At 41.2% G+C, this 24,271-nt stretch overlaps 1 protein-coding gene across 4 annotated transcripts in view; it reads left to right on the top strand.

Moving 5' to 3' along the window:
- MAPKBP1 (mitogen-activated protein kinase binding protein 1) overlaps positions 1-24,176 on the top strand; it is a 94,727-nt gene extending 70,551 nt beyond the window's left edge. For 2 of the 4 annotated variants that reach the window (XM_032187804.1, XM_032187805.1), the window contains exons 20-31: positions 86-211; positions 6,413-6,561; positions 7,237-7,286; positions 7,797-8,033; positions 8,982-9,151; positions 10,686-10,831; positions 11,325-11,495; positions 12,298-12,376; positions 13,905-14,215; positions 15,017-16,078; positions 19,297-19,382; positions 20,368-24,176. In XM_032187804.1, the coding sequence (XP_032043695.1) occupies positions 86-211; positions 6,413-6,561; positions 7,237-7,286; positions 7,797-8,033; positions 8,982-9,151; positions 10,686-10,831; positions 11,325-11,495; positions 12,298-12,376; positions 13,905-14,215; positions 15,017-16,078; positions 19,297-19,382; positions 20,368-20,661 (2,881 nt within the window). In that variant the 3' untranslated portion in view covers positions 20,662-24,176. The remainder of the gene's footprint in view (positions 1-85; positions 212-6,412; positions 6,562-7,236; positions 7,287-7,796; positions 8,034-8,981; positions 9,152-10,685; positions 10,832-11,324; positions 11,496-12,297; positions 12,377-13,904; positions 14,216-15,016; positions 16,079-19,296; positions 19,383-20,367) is intronic. The other 2 variants (XM_032187806.1, XM_032187807.1) reach the window with 2 other exon arrangements.
- The last annotated feature ends 95 nt before the right edge of the window (positions 24,177-24,271 follow it).

Raw genomic sequence — 24,271 nt, forward strand, 5'->3', positions numbered from 1 at the left:
CTCTTGTTTGCCTTTGCAAATGAAATCGATAATGTTAATAAAACGAGCTGAGACTTAAACCAAGCCTTATCTTTCCCTCTTTCAGCTGCATCTTCATCTGGCGTCTGAGCTCAGAAATGACCATCAACATGCGGCAGCGACTATCTGACATGAAACAGAGAGGAAAGCAGGCAGAAAAGTCACCTCCACACAAGACAGCTGGACTCATGAGGTGAGCAGAGTAGACTGAGAAGAGCTGGCTTTGTAGGATTTAAAATGAAAAGTGTGGCACTGGGGTTCAACTGGAAAGTTTTTGCTGTTTTCACTCACAGTGTCTTCTAAAAGTTCTCTTACTCTTCTGTTGTTTTTGCCATGATTTTTGTGCCTCTTCTTTGGATATACAACCCTGACTGTGGTATTCCAGACAGGCTTACCTGCTGTTGCTTCACTGATTGCAATATGTATGTAATGTCCCTTGTGTCTTATTTTAGTTTAATAATGTGGTCAAAAGCTTTTTACAAGCAGTCTAGTACTGAGATTGGTACACAGCATCACACCAAGGAAGCCTTGTTCCTTCATGAATAAAACTTGGTGGATCTAGGCTAAATGCAATTTAAAGGTGATTTTCTTCAGTGGCAGTACTGACATAAACCTGTGAGCTGCATGAGTTTGCCATGTTGATCATAATTGTGAAAAGTTCTTACAGTTGTATCATTTCTTTGTTAACTATTTTCAGGAGGCTTTGAAGAAAGTCACCTTTAATTATAAATATAAAAATAATTTCCATGAGAAGTTCTTGCCAGACAAATCATATTATTATTTTTGCTTGGTGAGCAACATAACTAAAAACTGCCACAGTCTACAAACTAAATAGATCTAAATTTATCTGGTGACCTTTCTTTAAAAAGTTGTTCTTAAACACAGACACTAGTTTCATGTAGAACAAGAGGGAGAGGAAATTATGAATTATTAGGGTAATGTCTTTGGATTCTCTACAGTTAGTAAATAGCTGAGACTCACTTGACCAAAAGCAACATAGGAAAGGCTCCTGGCAAAGCTGATGTGGGATCAAAGTGGAGGGGGGAGAAAAAAGGAAAAAAAAAAAAAAAGAAAAAAGAAAAACAGAGCTTTTTGATGCTATGTACCACAGTTTTCCTCCTCCGAATAGCTACAAATTGATTTCTGGATATAGAAGTGCCAAAGCTTTGGAGAACTTACCACACTGGTCGTTAGAGTATCACAAGGAGCTTCCTGCTCCCTTTGGGAGCGAGTAACATTTGAACAAGTCTGTCTGCATAGTTTCATTTGGGAAGGTCTTGATCTGTTCATTCTTGAAACAACTCTTGCCTAATAAGTGCTTTCAGTAACGATACTAGGAGAACTCATGAAGCCTTTTTCTAGCCAAAATTCTGGAGCTGTCAAGCAATGTGCTTTTTATAGCAGACTCTCCATTATTCCAGCAGCTGCCGCCTTACCCTACTGAGGCTCAGCCTGTGACAGATAATCCCAGTTCTCTTCCGCATTAGGTGATACTTGTTTCCATCACAGACGCTTGCTGAAGGGCGGTGTTAGTGCCACGCCAACCCCAGCACTTTATTAAACTTGTTTGGTTACCTCCTTGCAAGCCTGGAATCTTCTTGTTTGGTCAGCTTTGAAAGCTTGTTTTCAGTTTTGATCGACCGCTGTGGTCACTGGATTTCAGCAAAGACATAACTCCAGAGCATTTTGGATTGGGACTGAATATGGAAGAAGAGCCTATTGGACCAGCATTACTGAGGTGGGAGAAGAGAAACTAATGAACTTTAGCGAGATTGGTTTTCTAGATGCCCTAGAGCTGTTCTGGTTGTGTTTCCAAAGTCTGTATGTGTAGGTTGCAGTAGAGAGTTAGTTTATACCTTAAGATATAAAATTGTTGTCTCAAAAGGAGTCACAATAATATTAAGAAAGATCCCTGCCTGGTGATATGTCATTGTTGTACTAGATTTTCTCAAGAATGGTATTACTAGAATTTGGTGTGGGTAGTAATGCATTCTATAGTTCCATAATATGAGAGTATGACAAAACGAATAACCAAAATATTACCAGGGAAACAAAACTGAGCTGAGGTGGCAGTGGGGAGCAGGAGATTTCTAATTCACGACAGTGCTGTCTCTATCCAGCTGCAACTGACAGGGCAGGGATTAGCCCAAGTGAATAACATCTGGAATGCAAACACGTAGAAAATGCCTTTCTGGGTCAATCCAGTGTTCCACAAAGTTCAGTGTTCTGTCTCTGTCTGTGGAAGTGCTGTTCAGTGAGACACTGATCCTTGCTGTATGGACCTTTGTGGTGCACTCGCCTTATGCTCAGTTGTTGCATCTGGGATGTTAGGAGTATGCCTGTTCCTTTTAGTCTTTGGTCATGGAGCCATTGTCCACCGAATTTGTATAAATCCTTTTTGAACTCTGTAATATTCTCTGCCTCTGCACCCTCCCATGGTGACAAGTTCCAGGAGTTCACTATTGTCTATGGAAAGAAAGACTTTTTTCTCTATTTTAAACCACACTTCTGCTAGTTCATTGAAAGCTCCCTGGTTCTGAATATTGTGAGTTTTGGTGAAGTGTAGTTCTGCATCCAGATACGTGTCATCCCCAGGGTTTTGTAATCCTCTGTCATAAACTCTCCCCATCCAACCTTCTTTCCAAACTGAGTCTTAGCCTTTTTAATACATCCAAAAACTTCTAGAGATACTAAAGCTTCTCCTCTGAAGGATTTCTCTGACTCGCCTTATGAGACATTACGTTATTTTGGACCTGATCAGACCTGTATGACCCACCATTCTCCATAGTGCCCTTGATAGCCTTCTAGTTCTGCCTCTGGTTGTGAGAATTGCTGATGTGTGCTTTTCTCTTATCTGCTGAACATGTGGAGCTTTGATTGTTTGGGATAAAGAACTTACTCAGCTGATATTGCTGGTACATTTTGGTTTTGAGACATTTGTGTTTTCAGCTGAGGAGTCATGTAGAGGCCTTTTAATTCAACTTTTGATTTTGATCCAAGTATGCGTTTATTGTTTAGAAAAGCTTGTCTCAAAATTTTGGAAGGGAAGTTTTAAATTGATTTTACTGTGGAATGTTTACAGCGATTAGTCTAGTTTTAGCTGAGCATTTATATTTTTTAATTTTAAAAGTCGCTTTTTCTGTGACTTTCACTGAAGCTCTGGTATAAATAGCAGAAGATGGAAATGTTATCTGAATTACATTGGCAAACACACAGTAATTTTAGACAAAGAAATACTGTGTGCCCTTGGGTATATTTGGAAAGAGGAGCTCCTTATCAAATTTTCAGTGAGGCTTTGGTCCAGTCCAGGAAAGCTGTGCCTTTTCCAGGGCTCATAAAGGGGCAGGTTTTTGATGCCAAATCAAAAGTGGTGCCTGAGTCTGTGCTGGGCTGCTGAGGTTTTAACACCACGGAAGCTCTGAAGTCAGCAGCACTGTGATCTTTCTGTCAGGAAAAGCAGGGTAACTTTGATTTTAAAACCCTTAGGCATTTGGCAGAGGATGGAATCAGCTAGTGTACCCTACCACATAGGATGTTAAGGTTTCATAAATAGACTCTCAGAGCTGACAGTTTAAGTAGCACAAGATCAGAGTGGGAATGCTGATAACATATCTGTTGAAAGGATAGTTGACATTCTCGTGTTTTGTTGTGTTGTTTTAAGAAAAGAAAGAAAGGTTAAACTGAGGACATGTAAAAGAATACAGAGTAGTCTAACATCAGTTGTCTTAATACTAGAGCTCCGTACATAGATGTAGCACTTCGAAGTCTACTATATTATATGTCCTGAAGACTTTCTAACTGAAGGTCCTTCCCTGCCATTGACCCTGTACTGGCCGACCCTTCAGAAATTGGAAACTTTGAAGTGCAACTGACTCTGCCCATCCCCACAGAACAAAACCTAGGCATGGTACTAGGAGGGGATAGTTCCTTAGCAAAGGAGGAAGCCAAGAGCACGGACAATTAAAATCCCTGCACTGAGTCGCACATGTAATAAGGCCATGGACATGTCTGTACATGCTGTTCCGGAATAGCTACTCTGAAACATTCATTCAGGTGTAATGATGCTTTGTTGGGGTTGACTGAACCTGTTCTCAACAGGAATTCAGCAAAACCTCAGAAGTCTTCTTCCTTCCATGTCAGAATGCTCTCATGTGGTGCTCATTCAGAAGCAACTCCCATGCTTGAAACCTCAACCTATATTACTCTGACTTTCATCCAAGCATGAACAAGAACTGAGGAAGAGTGTTGAGGATGTGTGGAATGTGTTTAGAAGAAAATCCAGTGTACGTAGATGGATGTGGAGAAAGAAGTAAGGTCCAAATTGAAGGATTGACTTGGGCAAGCAGAAGAGTTAAAACACTCAAGACCTTGTGAACCTAGGTTTCATTTTCAGAAGTATCTCTGAAGTCAGTGGGCCCAAGATGCTTCTGAAAACCCCATTCAGTTATCTGCATTTGCGTCACAGGACTGAATTTGAAAAGCAAAAGAGAGTTGTAAAACGGAGGATGTAGAAGGGGGCTTGAATTTTTGCTGTGTAATGTGAGACAACCGTACATTTGTATTGGATACATCTGACTTCATAATTTGCTTGGCACTTACAAAAAAAGTAAAAAAAGGTAAAAAAGAAGTCCATCCAACTTCCAAAATATGTTTTACATTCACTTACTCAGCTTCTTTGAGGATGCTGGAAAATACTACATTTTTTTTTTCCTTTTTTCCCCCTTGCTAAGTTTTTCAGTCCCTATCAGATGGATAGAGGCCATCTATTTGTAACATAAAACGTGTTGATAGTAATCCTCCCTTCTCCATTTAAACCAATAACAATACATGCAGGAATTTAGCAAACAAGTAACTTTGCCTTGCCGTAACACTTACTCATAGTAAAGCGACCAATCAGTTAGATGCTAAGAGGTCTAATCCAACCCTTCTTCCTTGATGATCTCCTCAAACAACCATGGTGGACACAAGCAGAAGGATGCTGAGTTACTGATAAAAGTTAATATTGCCTATGATATATAGATATATTATACCTCACAGGATAAATCTTGTCATACTGTGGTGCTTGAGCTTCATTGGGGTTTCCCTGCTCAGACACAAGACCATGAGAATGACAAAGTGGACACTCAAGAAGACTGTAGAAAAGATGGAAAATGACATAATCAAATGTCAGAAATAGATAAGTGCAGCCAACATGAAACTGTTTCACTGGACAAGTCAACTGGCTATGCTGTCAGTTTTGTTCTTATTCTTTTTGCCAGAACATCCTATAACTCATCTGAAAGGATTGGGTAATTATCGCTCAGTCACTCCTAATAAAATGGAAATGAAAGTTCGCCACTATGTGGGAAAAGATTAAAATACCTTAACTACTTCTTGTCATGTTTTAATACTGCCTGCTATCTGTCAGCTGCAGGAGAACTTGGTTCCTGGCCAGGAATGATCTGTATTTGGTGGATGAGCTATTTTTACCTCATGAATAATGCTTGGCACTCAACACCCACAACTGGTATCCTATAAGCGTCACTAATGATGAGCTTGGCACTGTAGCTCAAGGCCATGGAGTGGGTGCTACTCAAATTTTTTTTAGGGATTCTTCATTTCTTCAATTATTGTCCAAAGTGGGTTAAATCATTTGGGTCTTTTGTCTGAAGGGATGAGGGGAGGAAGGGGAAGAGGGGAAAAAAAATAGGTTGGTGCTGGTAAGTGTTCTGAGTTGTTACCGGGGAGTTCTGTGCTTGGAGTGCCTCTGAGGTTTCTGTGGGAATGCTTGTTTGATCTACTTTGATTAAAGATCTGCCCAAATTTTCTTTTACATTATTCCTTGTGCCTTGAAGCTAAAAAGTGCAGCATGGCACTCTTATGGTGTGGGGGCTGTTCATGGAGGTTCTTCATGGTGCAGTCCTTGACGCAAACCTGTCTCTTATATAATAATTTGCCATATATCCAATTGCTGTCAAGCAGGGAATAAATCTCTCTGGCATTTATGATGTGTAAAATAGTTCCAGAGAGGAAGTGCTTAAGGGTGGGAGAAATACTTGCCTTTCAAATATGCTCTACCATCCTGACCTTTTGGATTGTCTGGGTCTGAAATGGAAGGCCAAGTTTCATTCCACTCGACTTGCTCTGGCTCGTTTCCTTTTGTTCTGATTTCTGTCATCATTCTACATGTAAGAGATGGTTTCCATGGAAGGCTCTGCACACCACTGTGCAGGGTTTAACTTGCCCTGTTTCTCAGGGGTGGGTCTATCTAGGGCTGTCTGGGAGAGTTGAGGCAGCCTGCTGAGTGTTCTCTGTGCAGGAGAGAATAAGGTGGAGAACTGCCTGGTGTAGGATTTGAAATGTTGGGCTGTTCTTGAGAACGACTGTAACACTTCTTCCAATTTCTGCCTCCCAGACACGAGTCCATCTCTGCCCTATCCTCTGTGCCTGCACTTTCATCAGACAGTGACAAGGATGGTGAAGATGAAGGGAATGATGAAGACGAGTTAAGTGGGCTGCAATCTTTCCATATTCAGTCCAACTGCAACACTGAGAGAGACTCAGGTATAAATGGGAGCAGGGCATGGGCAGATATAGAGAAAAATTACATGAATGTGTAGGGGGGAAGAGACAAGATACTTAGGGCTTAGTTACAGCAAGGTATGTGCAGAAAGAGACCGAAACAGAAGCAGATAGATCAGCACCACTGGGCAATGTTGCCCATTCTGACATCTAAACAGAGGTGTATTTTGGTGTTCCGTTGTTAAATTGCCAAGTGTCTTGCTAGTTCCAGCTGGCCAAACAGTTTTTGTATTAATCCCATGGGCTTGGTTCTACAGGTTATTACAAGTTCACAGAATCAAAAGAGATCTCATGGAAGGTTCTAAGGATGCGTGATAAAACTTGCAGTACAAATTACCATTACCTATTTGAGACATTTTTACTATAGATGCTACAGTGTATTGGAGCAGGGTTTTTTTCCAAGCCTTTGATGGGCTACTGCACTGTGGCAAGTGTTCCACTGAGTCAGTGAAAAACCTGTATGAAACTGTGTTTAAAAAAATTTTAAAAAATGATACAATGATTTGGCAGTTCATGAGAAACCATGCTGACTGTGGTGTGTGGGTTCAAAATGTGTAGGAAAGCTGCCTTGGGGGAAAGATGAGGTAAGAGATTTTTCAAAAAGCTGGACTGTTGTCCAAGGATGACAACTAGGTATCTATCTTTTTCCCTTTCCAGATCCAGACCTTACCCTCTCAAGAAGCCTTTCCCATTGGGAAATGAGGAGGGTGAGTTGCTAAATCCTCCAATTGTATTTCTCATCATAGGGAAACTGGAAAAGAAATTCACATGGAGATTGAAAACGTCTCATTTTCAATACTGGGAAAGGTGCAGCTTCAGTGGGAAACTATTGAGAAGCCCATCAGTGAAGAATGATTTGGGGGTGGCAAAATAGAGCCTAGTTAAGAGATGTTTTCACTTGAGATCTCTACTTCTATATTGTTCCATCAGATGTTATGCTTTTGTCCCCTTCATTTCTGTCCTGAATATCATGTAGGGTTGAAGCTTACTATATACCAGGATCTGAGCAAGGTATCTTAATGTTCAGTCATGCAAGAAGCTGCAACAAAACTATTGTTTTACCTTGATGCCTTTATAATTAGGGGAGGAATTTTAAGCTGATGAACATCTTTTATAGAGGCAGATATAATTTTATTTTGCTATGGGTCTTATATTTTCTCTCTTGTTTTTCAATCAGCAGAGCTGATTCCCTAAGACTGTCTTTTAATTTCCTTCAGGCCAAGGAGATAGCGGCAATCCAGCGTTCGGAGGCACCAATGAGCAAGATGCCCCGGCAACGTGGGCGCTGGTCCCAGCCAACCAGCAACATAGAGATGACTGTGAAATCCATGCTTGACTTACGTCAGCTGGAGTCCTTCTCCGTTTCCCGATCTCCAAGTCGAGATTCGCTGTCTCAAAACAGCAATGGGGATGATAGAGAAGAACAGGCAGATCTACCTGTGCACATCAACAAAGTAAGGGTGGTACTTCTTTGAGGAGGTGAATTTATTCTGAGTGTATCTGTCCTGCCTCTGTTTATTATTACCTATATTTATTACTGCTTGATAATATCCGTTATATCTTTACCTGCTGAGAAGGCTGCTTAGCTAACTCTTTTGTAGTTAATACTCAAAGCAGAGCTCGTGTGGGATTATGGTTTCTTTCCAAAGGTGGGGGAAGGACTCGTATTTTCCCTTTGCTCCTTGATTAGTAAAGGATAAAATAACCTGAGAAACTGAGCTTGGCATTACAGGTATATGTGCCTGATTTCTTGTTACCTCACTTTGATGGAGTACTGTTTCTCCACTCTAGCAGCAACTGAAATGTGGCTCAATGAGCCACATGAGCCTCAATGAGGCCCTTAGTTGTGGGTTGTGCTAGATTATTGTGAGCTTTAAAACGCAGACAAGATCTCTGTGTCTATGGGTCACAGCAAGTAATGTGTGCTCAGAAGATTAATACCTGTTTTCTAGTAGCAGTCTGTGCTGAAGGTAGCCGTGTTTTTCCTTGCTTTATAACTGCATGACTGAGGAGAAGATTTGGTTTACTGTGTGCAAGTAAGCCAATGATTTTCAGCTGTGGCCCACGGATTTCTCTAAACTATGGCTGATCAGCCTGCAAAAATTACCATAACCTGTTGACAGGTGGCTTATATTTTTCATGCGTGGACAGAGAGGTTTGGGGAATCTAGTACTTCACTAGAGAATTTTAGGGGATTGCAAATGAAAAACAAAATAGGAAACTATAGCAGTCAAGCTTACTAGTTGAGGAAGAGGAGAGATACAGAAGTGCTGTTTTCTAATCTCAGATTTCTGATTATATTCTTTCTGTGTTGTAGTGTGTACTTTCTAGGTCTGCACAGCAGCTGCTGACCTGAAGGAAAAACATTGGTAATATCTAATTTTATGTATTTTTTTAACCAGGTTGGAAGCTCAATAGCTCCCCAAGACAACAGGTCTTGTGTGCGGCCCCAAGTGATTCGGCTCGTGTCTTGTGAAGAGGGGATTTTCTCTCAGGAACTGGAACCATCTGAAAGCGAGGAGTGTGTAATCTACCCTGAGCAAGACGAAATCCATCCCACAGACCCTAGCAGGTCAAAAATAAAAATAAGCTCTCTGCTATGCATGGCTTAGATATTTCTGGTTTAGTTTGCTTGCAGCTTGTGTGGTAACTTGGATGAGTCGACTTGATTGATGCCAGGCATATTTAGTTGAGAGTTTTATGCCAGCCTGATGCTAAAGGAAGGTGAAACTAAAAGGGCACCATTAAAATAATCTTTCCTCTGAGGAAACTGCACATTAACAGCCTCCTCCAGTATTTTGTTGAATAAACGATTTGGGAGCAGCCTTTTGCTTTCTCCCTCCTCTGGGTTGAAATAAACAAGAGAAAATTTGGAAGCTGGAAAAGCACCCAACAGTGACGTATGCATGGCAGTGAAATGTCTGCCCAAGACAAAAGACAGGATGCTATTATTTGGGACAATTCCAAACCTAATTGGGCAAGAATTTAACAAATGTGGTATGTGATGTTGCTGTTGTGAGAAATATAATGGGTTGCATGAGTTAGAATTTACAAGGACACTGTAGACAGTGGAGACCTTTCTTCTTCCTCTGCTATTTCTTCTGTTTTAGTTTTACCTTACTGAATTTTCTGTTTTATTCTATGCTAAATTTTTTCCTTCCTCAATCATATTTTTCCCTTTGCTTCTTAACCTGATACTAATAACTGTTCAATTTCCTCCGTCTCCTCCTTCTCTGTTAAAAAGAGTGGATTGATAGCTTTAGACAGGCTTCTATAAAACAGTGCACACCAAGAGTTTGCAGTTGGAACTGCAAGCTTATTCCCAGTTTCTCTTAATTCACATTTTAATCTGTATTATTATAGCATTATGGACAGACCCATGTACTGTTCCAACATGTAAGAAAGGGAGGCATTCTGGTGATGTTGGATACAGACTGGAAATATCTTGAAGTTTGCTCATTTTTGCAAGCTGTACTTGCCATGCAGTTCCATTGAGTGAATTCTGCATCCTCAGGCATCAGGCAAAAAGAACAGTGCTTGTGTCTTGACAAAATAAAACTTGAGAATTCACAAAAGAAATCAGGAACCCTGTCCTGCAACACTATATTTTTTGATACTCATCAGTGAATTAGTCTTGCTCAAATCCGGGATCTTCACTGTTTTGCAGCAGTGAAATGGCTCAAAGAAGCAGGTTGTAAACATGGAAGAAATACTGCTTTTGGGCTCAAATCTGTGGCAAATTGGAGTTTGCATTGTGTGGGTATAGGCCTGATTTTAGTCCTTTTTTAATTGAGTAGACCACTTCGTTTGTTCTTCAGCTGTGCTGGAAATCAAGCCAGGCAGTGCAGTGCTGGTGCCTTGTAGTCATGGGAAATTAACAACACCCAGGAAGTCAGACAGTCCCCTTGAGACTTCACTGTCCAAGCTTAATGAAATGCAAAAAATGTACTGTATAATGATAAAAGAAATCAACTTATTTTTCTCTTTAAAGTCTTACTTTTGTAATCAAAGGTGTTATTAACACAGGTAAGGCCTTATTAGACTATGCTCCTTTACATGTAAAACAAATTTCTTCTAGCACTGTATCTTTCCTGTCTCTCTTGTAGTGAGTTCCAGGTAAAAGCATTGCCTCATGGGAAGCTAAATAGAAATTATCAGACCAATGGATGCCCAGACAAACACAGTCCTGATAGTGCCTGCTCTGTAGATTACAGCAGCAGTCGTCTGTCCAGCCCAGACCATCCAAATGAAGGTAAGATGCAAAGATATTATAGTTTATATCTGATGCGGATCACTGCAGGAACTTGATAGGGCTATGCTGTCCACGTTCATTGTTTGTGCTCCTGATCTGTAGTAGCTGATCCTCTTCATGAGGTACTAGCTAGTCTTGCTAGCGTTGCTGTAAAGATTCAGGCTTATCTGAGCAGGCACTTCAGTGAAGCCACTGTAGAAGCAGGAATTGGTTGAATTGTACTTTCCTTGCAAACCTTTTACTTTATTCTGCCCTCCTAGCTAGGGAGGCAGATTTTATATTGATTTAATACTGGTTATCCCATAGGCTGTGCTGTTGGGGGATAATTAGATAATTACACTTAATGCTGACTGACTTGAGCTGTAACATTTTAGGTTTAAGTTGTTTAATTTAGCATCTTTGCTGAATATCTTTTTTAACGTGACTGAGGTCACTGTGATCATGCTGTTACAGTTTTTGTTTGTGCTTTGTTTTTGTTTTTACCTTTTTCCAGATTCTGAAAGCACTGAGCCCCTAAGTGTGGATGGCATCTCAGACCTGGAGGGAGAAGAAGGAGAGGAGGATGTGGGTACCAGCATTCCAGAAGGAGAAATTCCTCAGATACCTGATCAGGAAAAGTTCCTTAAGCAGCATTTTGGGACCCTGGGCAGCACTGATGGAAAAGGTACAGCTCTCTGCTTACTGGGGGAACTTTCTCTGAGAGGAATTTCTGCTGGGTATAAATGTATAAAGAGGAGGAAATAGGGAATTAGTGTAGAGATGCTTGAAGATTAGAAACAGCTGATAAGTCTGTTGGTTTGTGTGTAAGTTTGTGTGAATCAGATTAGAGTCTATGTTGGTTTTGGTTAGTTATTGTCCCTGGAATCCTGAAAAGCCTTTCTCTTGTTCTAGCACCATTTTTTTCTGTTGTATTTGAATGTATTGACTCTGTGTGTGTGTCCCCATAGGTGACATGTAGTGGCCTCTAGTGGTATGTTAAGGCAAAACAAATGCCACAAAAGAAAAGGCTGAAATGCTGGGTGGAGGGAGAGAATAAGAAGAGACATCAGAGTGGCAAAGGAGCTGGCTAGTCTTTATCGACCAGCTCCAGAACAAAGTGTATCTTGCTAGAATTGATAATGGTTGCACATAGCAATATCTTTTTTTGTTTTCCTCCTTTGATTGGTTTGTTTTCTGCTTGATGCCAATGCCTCACAGTCTTACAGGCAGGATAGGACACAAAGGGAAGAGAAAAAGGAAGAGGCATACCCTTAGGGAGATTAGCAATGTAAGGCAGAGTAATCTAAGAAGAACAGAAAAGGCAATGAAATTACTTAATTCTTTGTTGTTTTAGCTCAGAATTTCCCCTTGGATATGAGGAGGACACATTCAATAGTCTCTGTGAACAGAAAATGAATGCCAGAATGTTTGTTTGTTCTGTAACTAAATTGCTCCTTTTTTCTCTCCGCTTTAACCAAAATTTTTAGGTGGTTCTTGTAGGAGTCTGGAAAGAACTGAAAACCTCAGCATTTCCTCTCGCTTTCTTTCCCAGTCCCCGGCTCTCAGGTATGGCTCTGCTTGTTCTAAGTGTGTCTGTCTGTCTACTTTTACTAGTGTGAGGTCTTGTGCTAGGCCCTGGGCCAAAATAGCAAGCAGGCTTCTGCACCCAGCAGGTTGCTTGCAGACCCTTGTGGTTCGGACAGGCCATCCTGTGACACTTGAGCTGATCTGCTTCTTCCTAAAGCAACACTGTTATTTTGTTATTTTTCCTCTTTTGAAAATGTGATTAACTGTTTTGTAATTAATGCCTTGATTGATTAAGCTGAAGGAATCGCGGTTGTTTAACTTACTCTTCACTATTTATATTCTGTTTATTCTTTTGCATTTCATTCAGCTTGGACAATGAAAATAGGCTTGTAAACTTTTCCTTTGTTTTACAGTCCTTTCTTACCGAGCCTCATTTCTTGGTCCCATGCCTTCACAGGGTGCCCTGGTGTCTCAGACAAAGTGCCATGGGAATATTATTATATTATTCTTCCAAAAAATCCTCAATCCCAAAGCACCTCAAAAAGCCTTTCCAAGCTGTTTCCCATGGTGTTTAAAAAAAAAAAAAAAAAAAAAGAGAAAGAGAAGAAGAAAAGGGTGGTGACTGTGTAAATATTCTAGTTGATTTGGGTACATAAATATTTAAAACAAATTCTCCTGTATTATTCCAAAATGACAACCTGAAATCTTGTCTCAAATTAATTTAATTTTATTGTATAGAATAGTGCAGATTTAGGTACCTCTGTGGTTCACCAGCTATGTCTAGACTGTGTTAAGAAAATTTTTTTGATTGCTATATTCACATGCAGTTGTTGCTGCTGTCAGGAGTGCCTCTTATAAGGTCTATGTAGCATTGGGACCTCACGTTTGGGAAGAAAGCCAGTGGTTAGTTATTGTGCAAGCTTCTGGAGACTTGCAATGGTGAGTGAAGGAAGTTGCTGGCAACTCTAGAGGTGTAATAAGAAAAATAGTTTTAGGTTATGAAAACTTGTGGACTTTTAATCTGTTTGACCATCAAACACCTCAGATTGAAAGTTGCCTCATTTCTGAGGTAAGCCCACTATGATTGTCTGAAGGGAAGAGGAGGAGGCAATAAAGCTTTTCTCTCGAAGATACTGACCAGCTTTCGTAGTAATTATACTTTGATAAGGTTGTGAAAGTGTAATTAGTTTCTATTCGGGTATCTTAGAATGTAAAAGGTTTTGTTAGTAAGGTGAGCTGAGAGAAGAGACACGATCTGACCTTACCCAGTCTTCCCTCTGCCCAGAACTTTTCCTGTTCTTTTGCCTTTACCTTTTGCAAAGTCCCTTCCTGAAGCAGTGACCCAGTGCTATTTGTGATTGGGTAGTTTAAGGTGGAATGCATGAAGACCAATGCCTCCAGGGATAGGTAGAACAAACTGGTAACAGCCTAGGGTGATTTTGACTTGAAAAATCCATATAGGAAAGGAAAGGGCTCTTTATCACACAGAAACTGGCTAAATGCACGTGCTTGTTTGTCCAGGGCAATATACTCGTTTTAATTAAGATTTCTTTATTGCATTCTCTAGACGTTTGTCACTCTCTTCATCGAATCTGATATTGGATTCAAAGCCCATTGCACCTCCAACCCAGACCAATGGATTTACTCCAGACCTGCTGAAAAATGGCAGCAGCCATCCTGGTGATGCTTTGGAGAACAACCACCTCCTGGAGAGTATAAATTCACACCGGGCTGCTTATGTCCAGAAAAAACGCAAATCAACTTCAGAGGCTGGCAGGGCTGGTATGGCTCCTGGACGGGTTATTGCATCCTTTCCAGAAGGCCCTGTGAATGCAGTGATGAGAAAGGCACAGTCAGTTCACGACCTTGTTCATGAGGGTAAGGAGACGGATTGAATGATAGTATAAACTCAGAAATGAAATGGGGAGCCTTGAGTTTGAGTAGAGATTTAAATTAAGCTAACGTCTTTCTGTGTTCTGAGCTGTGGGCTTTACATCTCTTTTAATTCTTAGCCCATCAAGGGAAAATATTTTCAATTTGTAATACAGATGCTGGTCTCCTATTTATCAGTTTCTGATATTTGTCTGGCACCTGTGGGAGGAGAAATTCCAAAGGTGAAAAGGACTGCAAAGAAATCCTCTCTTGCCATGGGTAGGTGCTCCAGGTCAAGAGTGAAGCTCCCCAGCATGGGGAGGGAGAAAGAGGGAAGGAGAGTGCAGTAAGAGGGAGCTTACTGTATCTATGCACTCTGTGTGAAAGAACTCCAGTTTTGAAAAAATCAACTCATGAGCCATAAATAAGCACTATGTTTGTTTTAAAAAAATACACCTTGTCACCGCAACACCGTGTATATGTGAGTGGATTAGAGGACTGACAGTCTTTACCTGCTTCCTCTGGCCTTTCAGTTAATGATCATAGTGGTCTGAGGTCTTCCATCTCTATGCTTTAAGAACTGGTCTCTCATCAGGTAAGCTGCAGTCTGTTAGCAGTATGAGGGATGGGGGAAAAAAGAAAGCTGTTGAGGCTTGGTAATATTAACCTGAAGTAGTGGTTTTGAACATCTCTTCCCTGGGCTGAGCTGAGTCACATAAGCTGAAGCAACCCCATTACTTTCCAATTTTGGAATTCACTGCAGGCCCTTTTCTATTTTTGGTATGTTTGTCTGTTTAATTTTCACAGATAAGGGTCCTGGAGTGATATCTTCTGCCAAGCAGCGTCCTCAGACTCTGATGGTGGTTGAGAAGGATACCAGACCTAACAATTGCAGGGTGTTATCAGCCAGTCTGTTGAAGATGGATGGATCTGGTGCTCTGCTGGCCAAAGATGTCCGGACTGCAAAACCAAAGTCCTACATGAACCCCACAACCAGCTTTCGGGCTAAGATGTCAAGGAGCGTATCTGTAGGGGAAAATCTGTACCTTGGTTACTCCACTGAAATGTCGACTGAAGGGAGGACAAGTCCTCCGGTGCCAGAGAAGACACAGCTCAGTCCCACAACAGATGCTGAGAAGATTAAGTTACCAGCGAAAGAAAATGTTCCAGTGAAGCCAGCGCTTCAGCCAGTTGTAAACTGTTCATCTCCCAAGTCCTTTCACAGCAAGTTGGCATCATCAAACCGAGCACACCTGATTCTTGACATTCCTAAGCCATTGCCTGATAGACCCACACTGGCCTCCTTCTCACCCACTACCAAAACCAAAACCCTGCTTGAGCCACAGTCTCCGCAGTCACCTGCAGGGGCCTGTAAAAAGAAACCCTCTTTTCCTGAGGTCCGAACCTCCAAAAGGGAGAATCAAACCGCTGGGTCTCTGGTTCCTGGTAGAGAGAACTCAGCAGGACTCGTTAAGGAGAGCCCAATGGAGAGTCCAGTCTCAAGGACAGGTTGCCAGGATGAGCCAGGGGTCACAAACCTAAAACTGAGGGAGTTTTCAGAGGTCCGGCACCTGAAGTCTCCTGAAAGCACGCTGCCCAGGTGCAGGGAGAGGATCACCGGCATCGGCTGTGTGCTAGACAACCAACCCGGACTTTGCCCACTAGACCCCATCAGGCCGAGGTCTCCTACATCTGTAACTGCCTCGGCACAGGTCTCAGGTGTGCATGGATACCCATCTCTTATCTTCCCCCTTCTGTCTCCTGTCTTTGTGAACCGCTTCACGATCCCATCACATTTCTTTACGTCCAGCTTCTGGCCTGTCTCGTCCTGTCTGCACCTGTCTCGTTCCATAAGCCATCCCCTCAATGGTGAGACACTTCTTCAGCCTGACATCTTTTTCTGAGTCTTTAATTTCCATTTTCTATGGGTCTTATGTCTCAAGTTAGATTTTAGCTGAATCTAAGATACGAGGAGGTAGACCTCCTTGAACAATTGCACCTCGTGGTTCTAACCTTTTTTGGTCAGTCTTGAAAACTGACATGTTGTGAATTTCCCTCAGTGCATGTAAGTTATATCACCTTTGCCTCTCCAACCAGCAGATGAAGGTGCAGGTCAGTATGTATCAGCTGGACCTACTGAGATAATAAGTGACAGTGAAGTTAGTCCAGGCGGCTTGGTCCTCACTTGGTTAACATGTGCAAATGTGCAGGGCCCAGGGTGGTTTACATGCAGTTTTGCTATGTGAGATAAGGCTTGGCCAAGGCAAGTTCCTTGCTCTAACCACCTGTGAGAGCGAGAAAATGTGTGCTGCTATCATTTTGAGGACATCTGCAAGCTAGGCATGCAGTGCACATGCAGGCATAGGCCTTTGGGTATGAGCATCAAGAACAAGGATTAGTTTTTGAATTATCTCTAATTCGGAGAAAAAGGTACTATCTGGGGAACTATTTTACCAGCTGAAAGAGCTCTTGGATCTGTTACAGGCTCTGGTTTAAGGTATATCAATCATATGAAAGCTAGTAGGTAACTTCAAACTGAAGCAAAAATCCTACCCTCCAAGGCTGCGGTCTCCAGAGGTTTTTCTTTTGTGTCACAACCTGAAAGGAAATATGACTTCCCAAATTACTCAGCTGAGTTGTGCAATATGAAACTGGATGTTAACCACTGTTCTGATACATTATACATTCAGGGGACCAGGCAGCGCACAGTTTTGTAATCCCTTTTGCTATGTTGTTATTATTCATGTCTGAGAAGAATACCTCTATTATCCTTTGATCAATTACCTTCTGTAGTGTCAGGCTGTCCCACCATTCATTGCAATGGTGAAGTACAATATTTCTGCACCTAAGCATTGCAGAGAGACGTTCTGGGTTTGCTGCAGTTTTTCTTTCTGCATTTCTAGAGGGATTGAATGCCCAAGATTGAAGAACTGGTATGCAAAACAGGAGATGTTATTTTTTGTCTGAGGGACCTACTGTTACTACACCAAAGGGTAATTGCTCTTTTGAACAGTGATTGTGTCTGAAACTTCCAAACCCTAACCCCTGCAGAGGTGAGGTTTCCTCCAACAGAGGTGCAGCCTGGAGCTGTGGAATCATCTCCACAGCCAGGCAATAACAGTCCATTTGTTTGTACTTTTTATGCTGAGTTTTTTCTTCCAGACTTGGGAATCGAGTGAGATATCACATGATTTTTGGTCAGTTAATAGGAACCTCTGTTTGCAGAGTTAGCACAGATAGTGCAGAGAAACAGCAAGTCTGTATATATACATATATATAAGCAGCTCCCAGTACACAATATTCCCTGACAGGATATTTCAGTATCATTATTTAGTGAGTTAGTATGGTTTAGCACAGTTGATCGACAAAATTTTTTTCCTGTCAGTGGATAGTTGTCAGCCTTTACCTTCTTGGAGATCACTTTTCCCAAATTTGTAGTGGTAAATGCTGGAAAAGCTGTTTAGATCAGAGCTGGCTATTGCTGTGTCTTCTGTGGATCATAATGTGGCAGTGTAGACTAGGACTGCAGGGCTGACAGTCAGAGACCTGTTCTGCTTCTGACTTGCTCTGGGACTTTTGGATTCCACTTAATTTTTCTGTCCTTTTTTCCTGCTTGTATAACATCTACTGTTAAGGAGACTTAATTGTTTTTATTGAAGCATTTTGAAATCTACAGTTAAAATGCTGAAGATGTGCTGAATACTGTTGCTGTATTTAATATTCCCTGCTGCTTTCTGAAGAGCTGTGCTCTGCACACCCAAGAGGCAGAAAACGTCTGTTACTCAAGCATTGATATTATATTTGTGACCTTTCTCCAGACTGGCATCTCACAGAACTGGAGACCAGCATGAAAGAATGAATAGAGCAGAAATCCAGCAACAATAATGAGAAGAAAGAACTGGGTTAAAAAAAAGGGGGAGGGGGAAGGGGGGAGAGAAGGGGGCAAAAATCTTGGATTGAACAGAAACCCACTGTGCTCTACCAGGTTGGGTGATTCAGGAATGAAGAATGTAGATGGAAGGGTTTGCTCGTGTCCCTTTTTGTTTTTTCAAGTGTATTTATGTATACATAAATGGTTGTTCTTCTAGCAGTGCTTATTTATACATCTTTTAGATGTATTCATAAAACTAGCTAAGGTTCCCTGCAGCCTATTCAAAGATGACCTTCATGGAAGTGCAGAAATAACTGTGCTAGTGTGACAAAGTTCAGTTTTTAGGGTAACTAAAGGAAGTCAAATGCCCTTTGTCCAGGCCTTTGTAAATTGAAGATAACTGCAGCTTGTGTGTGTCTGTCAATGTCTTTGTTTATGATTTATGTCTAACTCATGGAAGTGTTTATTTTATGAAAGCACTGCAGGCCTTTGGCTCTGATGCTTTGGAATTAGTGTCCAGTGAGCACTGGAAGAAAGCTGTGTTGCTTGCTTTTATTTTCAGGTTATGAAAATGGTGTACCAGTATCCTGGGGTGTTCAGCAATGCAATACTGTTATGACTGGGTTTGTTAGTCAGCACTCCTTTGGACCTTAGTCCTCACTAGAGAACACTGTTATAATTTAGTATAATCCTTCATCCTCACAGTTCTTCATTGTATGCTGTGCAAAACAATACGTGAAGAAGAGTGTGTAAGTTTCTGACTAGGTGGAGGCCAAATTAGAGGCACCTCAGATCAGTCCATATTGTCACTGGAAGGCTTCTTTCAAACTTGAATTTAACTATAAATGAGAATAACATGGGTGATTTTTGACTATCCTTGATCATAACAACATTGTATGATCCAACAGAAACCATTATTGACTTTGTAGAGGCTAAACATTAGAAAAACAGGAATGTTTGAAGCAAGAAGCATCTCTAGTTAATACGAAGGAAAGTTCACATAGAACTTTATCCAATAAGCATCTCTAGCTAATATGAACCAATATAGAACTGCATCCAATGATTGACTCAAACCATCCCTAGAAATTGAATGAGAAATGTGTGCATGTGATCTTTTGAATATGTGTTAAGAAACGTTTTCTTACCCAGCTGTGAGATCTCAGATATTGGAGTGTCTGTGCCTTAGTGTGGGCTTTTATTTTTTCCTCCCCTTCAGAATCGTGCATCAGCGTAGAGCAGTGTGAGCATGTGGTATCAGAGCTCCAGGACAGTATGCGCAAAGCCATTCATCTTTACCGCATGGTGAGTGACCTCAGACACAGGCTCTATTTTAGCAGGTTGACTGTACAGTCCACAAGCACTGAATATATGTGCTTGCATGCTCAAAGTATTCTCTTGACTGTGTGTTCAGTGGCAGAAGCTGCCTGGTTTACTTCTCTGCACCTAAGCTTGAGCTGGGAGGCAGGAACTCCTGATTTCCAACCGCCGCATTTTCCAATGGCTTGCTACAGTATTCTGAGCAAATCAATTAACTTTACAGATTGTTCTTCCTATTTGTAAGCTGAAGATAACAGTACGCTCCTTTTCAAAGGGGTATTAGGGAATTAGTTAATATTTATACCACGCTTCAGAGATATAGAATATTGTATGAACTTTAAATTTTATTATCACCTTCTGTTCTCTGTCTTTGATGCCTGGGAAAACTATTAGCAAATTATCGTGGGAATCCAGCTGTGAGAAGGAACATGCATCCACTTGCCTGTCCCCCTTACTGCTAGACCATCGTTACATGTAGAGTATTACAACGGATCTTGTTTTCTTTGCTTTGCACTGATCTGTCAAGTTGTACGAAGTGTGAGATTTCCACAGTGAGCTTCTGCCATGTGTTCTTCTGCAGCTACAGTCACAGTGCTTGCATTAGCTCTGTGACCTCTGCATTCCTGTGACCAGCTGCATCTGGCAGACAGAAAGAAGAGGCTGTGGCCCTGTGCTGTAACTGGGAAACAGTACCTGTTTAGGCCCAGTATAAAGGGGTCGCTACCCAAAAATATACTTTCCACCTCTGTCATATTGGAGTAATGCCTCTGTTGCTTGTATGACTAGCTGTATTGGATGCATACATGTATGACTAAATTGGCAGTCTCAAATGTTGAAGAAAAGGACAGTTACGTGGTCTGTTAATCTTCTTCATGGCTTCACTACTGTAAAGGGCTGAAACTGGTTACTTTGTGCTCTATCCAAAACCCAATGCATTCTTTTTTCTTTTCTTTTGCCTCTTTATTTTCAGGTGTTAAATGATACAGAGTCTTCTACTGACAAAGATAAAATAGCAGGCCTCCTGACAGAAGCATTCTCCTTAATGAAGAAAGAATTGGATTCCCTGAAGGATGAGGAAGAGCTTCCAAAGGTCGCAGAGGTACTGGCACAGTCTCAAGATACCACTAGGCCACTAAATGATGGATCTGGTGCCAATCTACCAAGTCCCAAGAGTCTGGGAGATGAGCAGACACTAGCTTTGCTGGAACAGTACTCAGAGCTATTGCTACAAGCTGTGGAACGACGGATGGACAAAAAACTTTAAAAGCAGTGTCTTTCAGGTGCTTGTGAATACACAGGAATAATCCCAAGAGAAGGACCACAGAGAGATCTTCAGACTGATGCGATCATTGTGCTGGTCTAGAGCTGGTGGGGAGACCTTTAGAAATTGATTTCCGCAGGCCCCTACAACAGACTTGCTGTAATTCTTAGCAATGTGCTGGCCACAATTTTAATATTTTTTTTCCCAATCGTCTTCAAATTCCTGTCTCTAGACAAAGTTTTGAAAGAGGAGTTTGGAGAAATTGCCTGGAAATTTCTCCATAGCCAGGAGATCAGGATGTTTGGCACCTAAAGAAACAAAGAAAATCCCGTTTATCCAAGCAATTCTGAACTGCTGACTAAATGTAAAGGAGTTCCAGTGAAGCCACTCCCTTCTTCTCCAAGGCTTCAGGAGAATCAAGAAGCAGACTTTTTATGGGTTTATTTATTAATTTATTTTTTTCTGACTGTTACTCTATGTCACATTTGTGACTATTACTTTTATTCTTTAACAAAAAATGTCAATCCCTTGCCATATCCCAGCGAGACACAATCTCTGTATTATAAATCCCCAACAGGGAGACAGGCTGGAGTGTCTGTGCAATTAATGAACTGTTTCTGCTTAGATCTTGTCTTTCTGTTCTTTCTTTTCCTGCCATAGCTTGTTACCTAGAGTAATCTTACTGTTGTCTTGACTACTCTGCTTTTCTCTTGTTTCACAAGACAGTCCCCATACTGTGTTGTTATCTGTGTTCACCTCCAGGGGGTAAGACTTTGCAACCCTTAGACCAAGCTTTGGAGTTTGCTTAATGAAGTCATTAGTGATATTTTTAATCTGGAATTTGACATTATGTTGATATTCATGTACTGCAGCCTTTTTTTCCTGACGACGTTTTAAAAAGATTTAAATACAAATATGAAAGTTTGTTTCAGCCAGCTTTCACGATTAGGAATTGGATATCAACTTTGATATTACCATGACTGGGAAATTTGGGGTTATGATTTATTTGCTGAGAAGTGACATTGAAAACCTGGTTTCCATATCATACAGCATAACTCTGGATTTGAGAGATCTTCAGTGCAACTGCTCATTCATATCATTTGTTGATTTCACTGTCTTGATGGAAAAATGTTTTCTTGCTTGACAGGAAAACGGTACTTACATCCCAAGAAAACTGGGATTCTCTTTCCTTTTGTAAATCTATTTCTCCTACCTGCAGAAAATGGTTTCCCTAGAACTTTGAACTAAGATATTTTTGAATGTGTTTTCTACCATTCCCCTACCTCCTCCCCCAGACTCTTTTCATTAATTTCTTGACATAAATAGAAAATCTTCTTTGCATTTGTGTGTGCAATTCTCTTGTCACCCCATGGAGCTTCTCTAAACCTATGCTGACCTGTGTTTGTTATGGCTTAAAAATGTCCAGTGATACTTTACTAGTCAATGATAAGCTAAGAAAAACAAACAAACAAACAAACAAACAAAAAATTAAAACCAATAAAAACTCTTCAGCACCTTCCCCCTTATTCCCATTCCTTTTCACAACAGAGGCAGATGCACAAAACGCTTTATTTCTTCCTCCATCTTCAGACTTTTATTTATTTTAAGGCAGAGTAGTGTAATCCCATTTTATAAAACTAATGCAAGAAGAAGCTTCCAAGTGGGTGAGAGAATGCCAGCATCTGGAAGTCACTAAAGGTAGCCAGTCACTTTGTTCCATAGGTTAAGGGCCCAAAGCAATCTTCTTTTGTTTTACTGTCCTGGTTGGCATCTTTTTGAAATCCTGTGGCTCTCTGAAATGCACTCTGTTGTCTTGCTTTGTTTTATGTCCTTTCTGTGACTGGGGATCTGCATTGCAGCCTTTTTCTACTGGGACAGCCAGACTGGTGACCTATTTCTTCAATATACTCTAGGGATGAATTATCTGCAGTTCTTGCTCTCCCGCTGACAGGTTTTCTGGCTGATCACCACTGCTGAATGTTTCAGGACATGGCAGCATGGCAAGCACTTTCAGGGCTTTCCAGCTTTTTCTGCCTGTAACGTAGATCTGCTTCATCAAATGTTTCAGGTGTCCTTGCTAACCTTTCCTTCCATGGGCTTGTACTGAAACTTTAAAAGTGTTGTCTTCTAGTCCTGTCCCAGCATTGCGCTCTTCTGAATCAGTTGTGCAAGAGAGGTTTGTAAAGACAAGTTGAAAAGTAGACGAAATTTCTGGCAGTTTCCTCAAGTGAAAAGTTGTGCTGGAGATGCTGTGAGTGGAATGGTGGCAGTTGTGGGTCTGTGACAGAGTTAGTGTGGGCCAAGCTTGCTTTTAAGGTGATTAGTTCCTCCACTTTCAGACTGTGAACATGTATGTCCTAGTATGCAAGAAATTTCTTGCTGTACTGGGGCCACAAGACACTCAGGTAAAATAGCAGTCCCTTCAACCCAGGTATCTTTTGGTACTGGAGATAATGGTTTGAGGGTCCTTTATATTACTTCCTTGTGCAATTTTATTCCATTTTATTATTTCAACTACAACGTAGTGACAAAAAGGGTCAGGGAGAGACAGAGGCTGGAATGAAATTCACATCGAGGCACAGAGCAACAGCCAGTGAAGCTGGCATAGAGTTATAAAACAAAGCTCCTTGGAAATGAGACGTGGAGCAAATTTGATTTTTAGGCTGATCAAAGTGGGTTTTGTTTCCTGGAGTGGATTTTGCTTGGGGGTCATGGCTGCATGCAGGAAACCAGAGGTAAATTATTCAGAATGATGATAAAAGAGTTGGGCAAGTAGATCAGCTGGAGGATGATTGTATAGTTTAAATTAGAATAGTATGTGTAGGACATTCAGGAAAACAAAGTAGAAGTAGAGAGTCTTGGCCTGAGGAACATCATTTGGCCAATAACCATGAAAGACATAGTACAGAAAGGCTTCAGGAAAGTAGATTTAGGACTGAGGTGGTGATCAGTAATTGAAGAATGAATTGAAAGATGTTTTTTTAAAGATGCCCTATTGGGCCTCTTGTTTCTTTGCTTGCTGTCCTCTAAGTAACTGCATATTAAAAGGCAAAATTGTCAGCTGCTTGCCCAAGGTTTGGCAGTTAAGAACTGGGTAGTGGAAGTCCTGTAAAGGAGATGCTAGTGCCACAAGTTTGTTGCTTAGAGGCGTGACAAGATAGTGCTGCTGTTTGAGACAGATGCAACTGACTCTTCCCTGGTAACTTCCTATTGCTGGCAGTAGGAAATATCCCAAAAAATTCTAGTTTACAGCAAAAAGAGAGCATAAATGTGTTACATTTTGTTGCACCTTGTGAGTATGGTTCACTACAGGCTGTCCATTAGGCCAAGTAGAGAAAAAGTGAGTGAGTGGTAGTTGCCTGGGAAGTGAAAAGGCTTATGGGAGGAGGTAATAAACTTGAGTCTATCCCTTTTACTGCTTTGGAATCCCTCTTACTGGTTTGTGTGGGTGTTAGCACAGGTACAACCAGGCACCTGTATTAAACCAAGTTAATTGTTTAACATAGCCTATAAAAAAAGAAAAAAAAAGAATTTAGATCTACCCATTCTCCCTTATACCCAACATTCCTGGTCAAAATGAGAACAGTGCTGTGTTCTCCCCAGCCCCATCTTG

The sequence above is a fragment of the Aythya fuligula genome, chromosome 5 (genome assembly GCF_009819795.1).
Source record: "Aythya fuligula isolate bAytFul2 chromosome 5, bAytFul2.pri, whole genome shotgun sequence".
Classification (NCBI taxonomy): Eukaryota; Metazoa; Chordata; class Aves; order Anseriformes; family Anatidae; genus Aythya; species Aythya fuligula.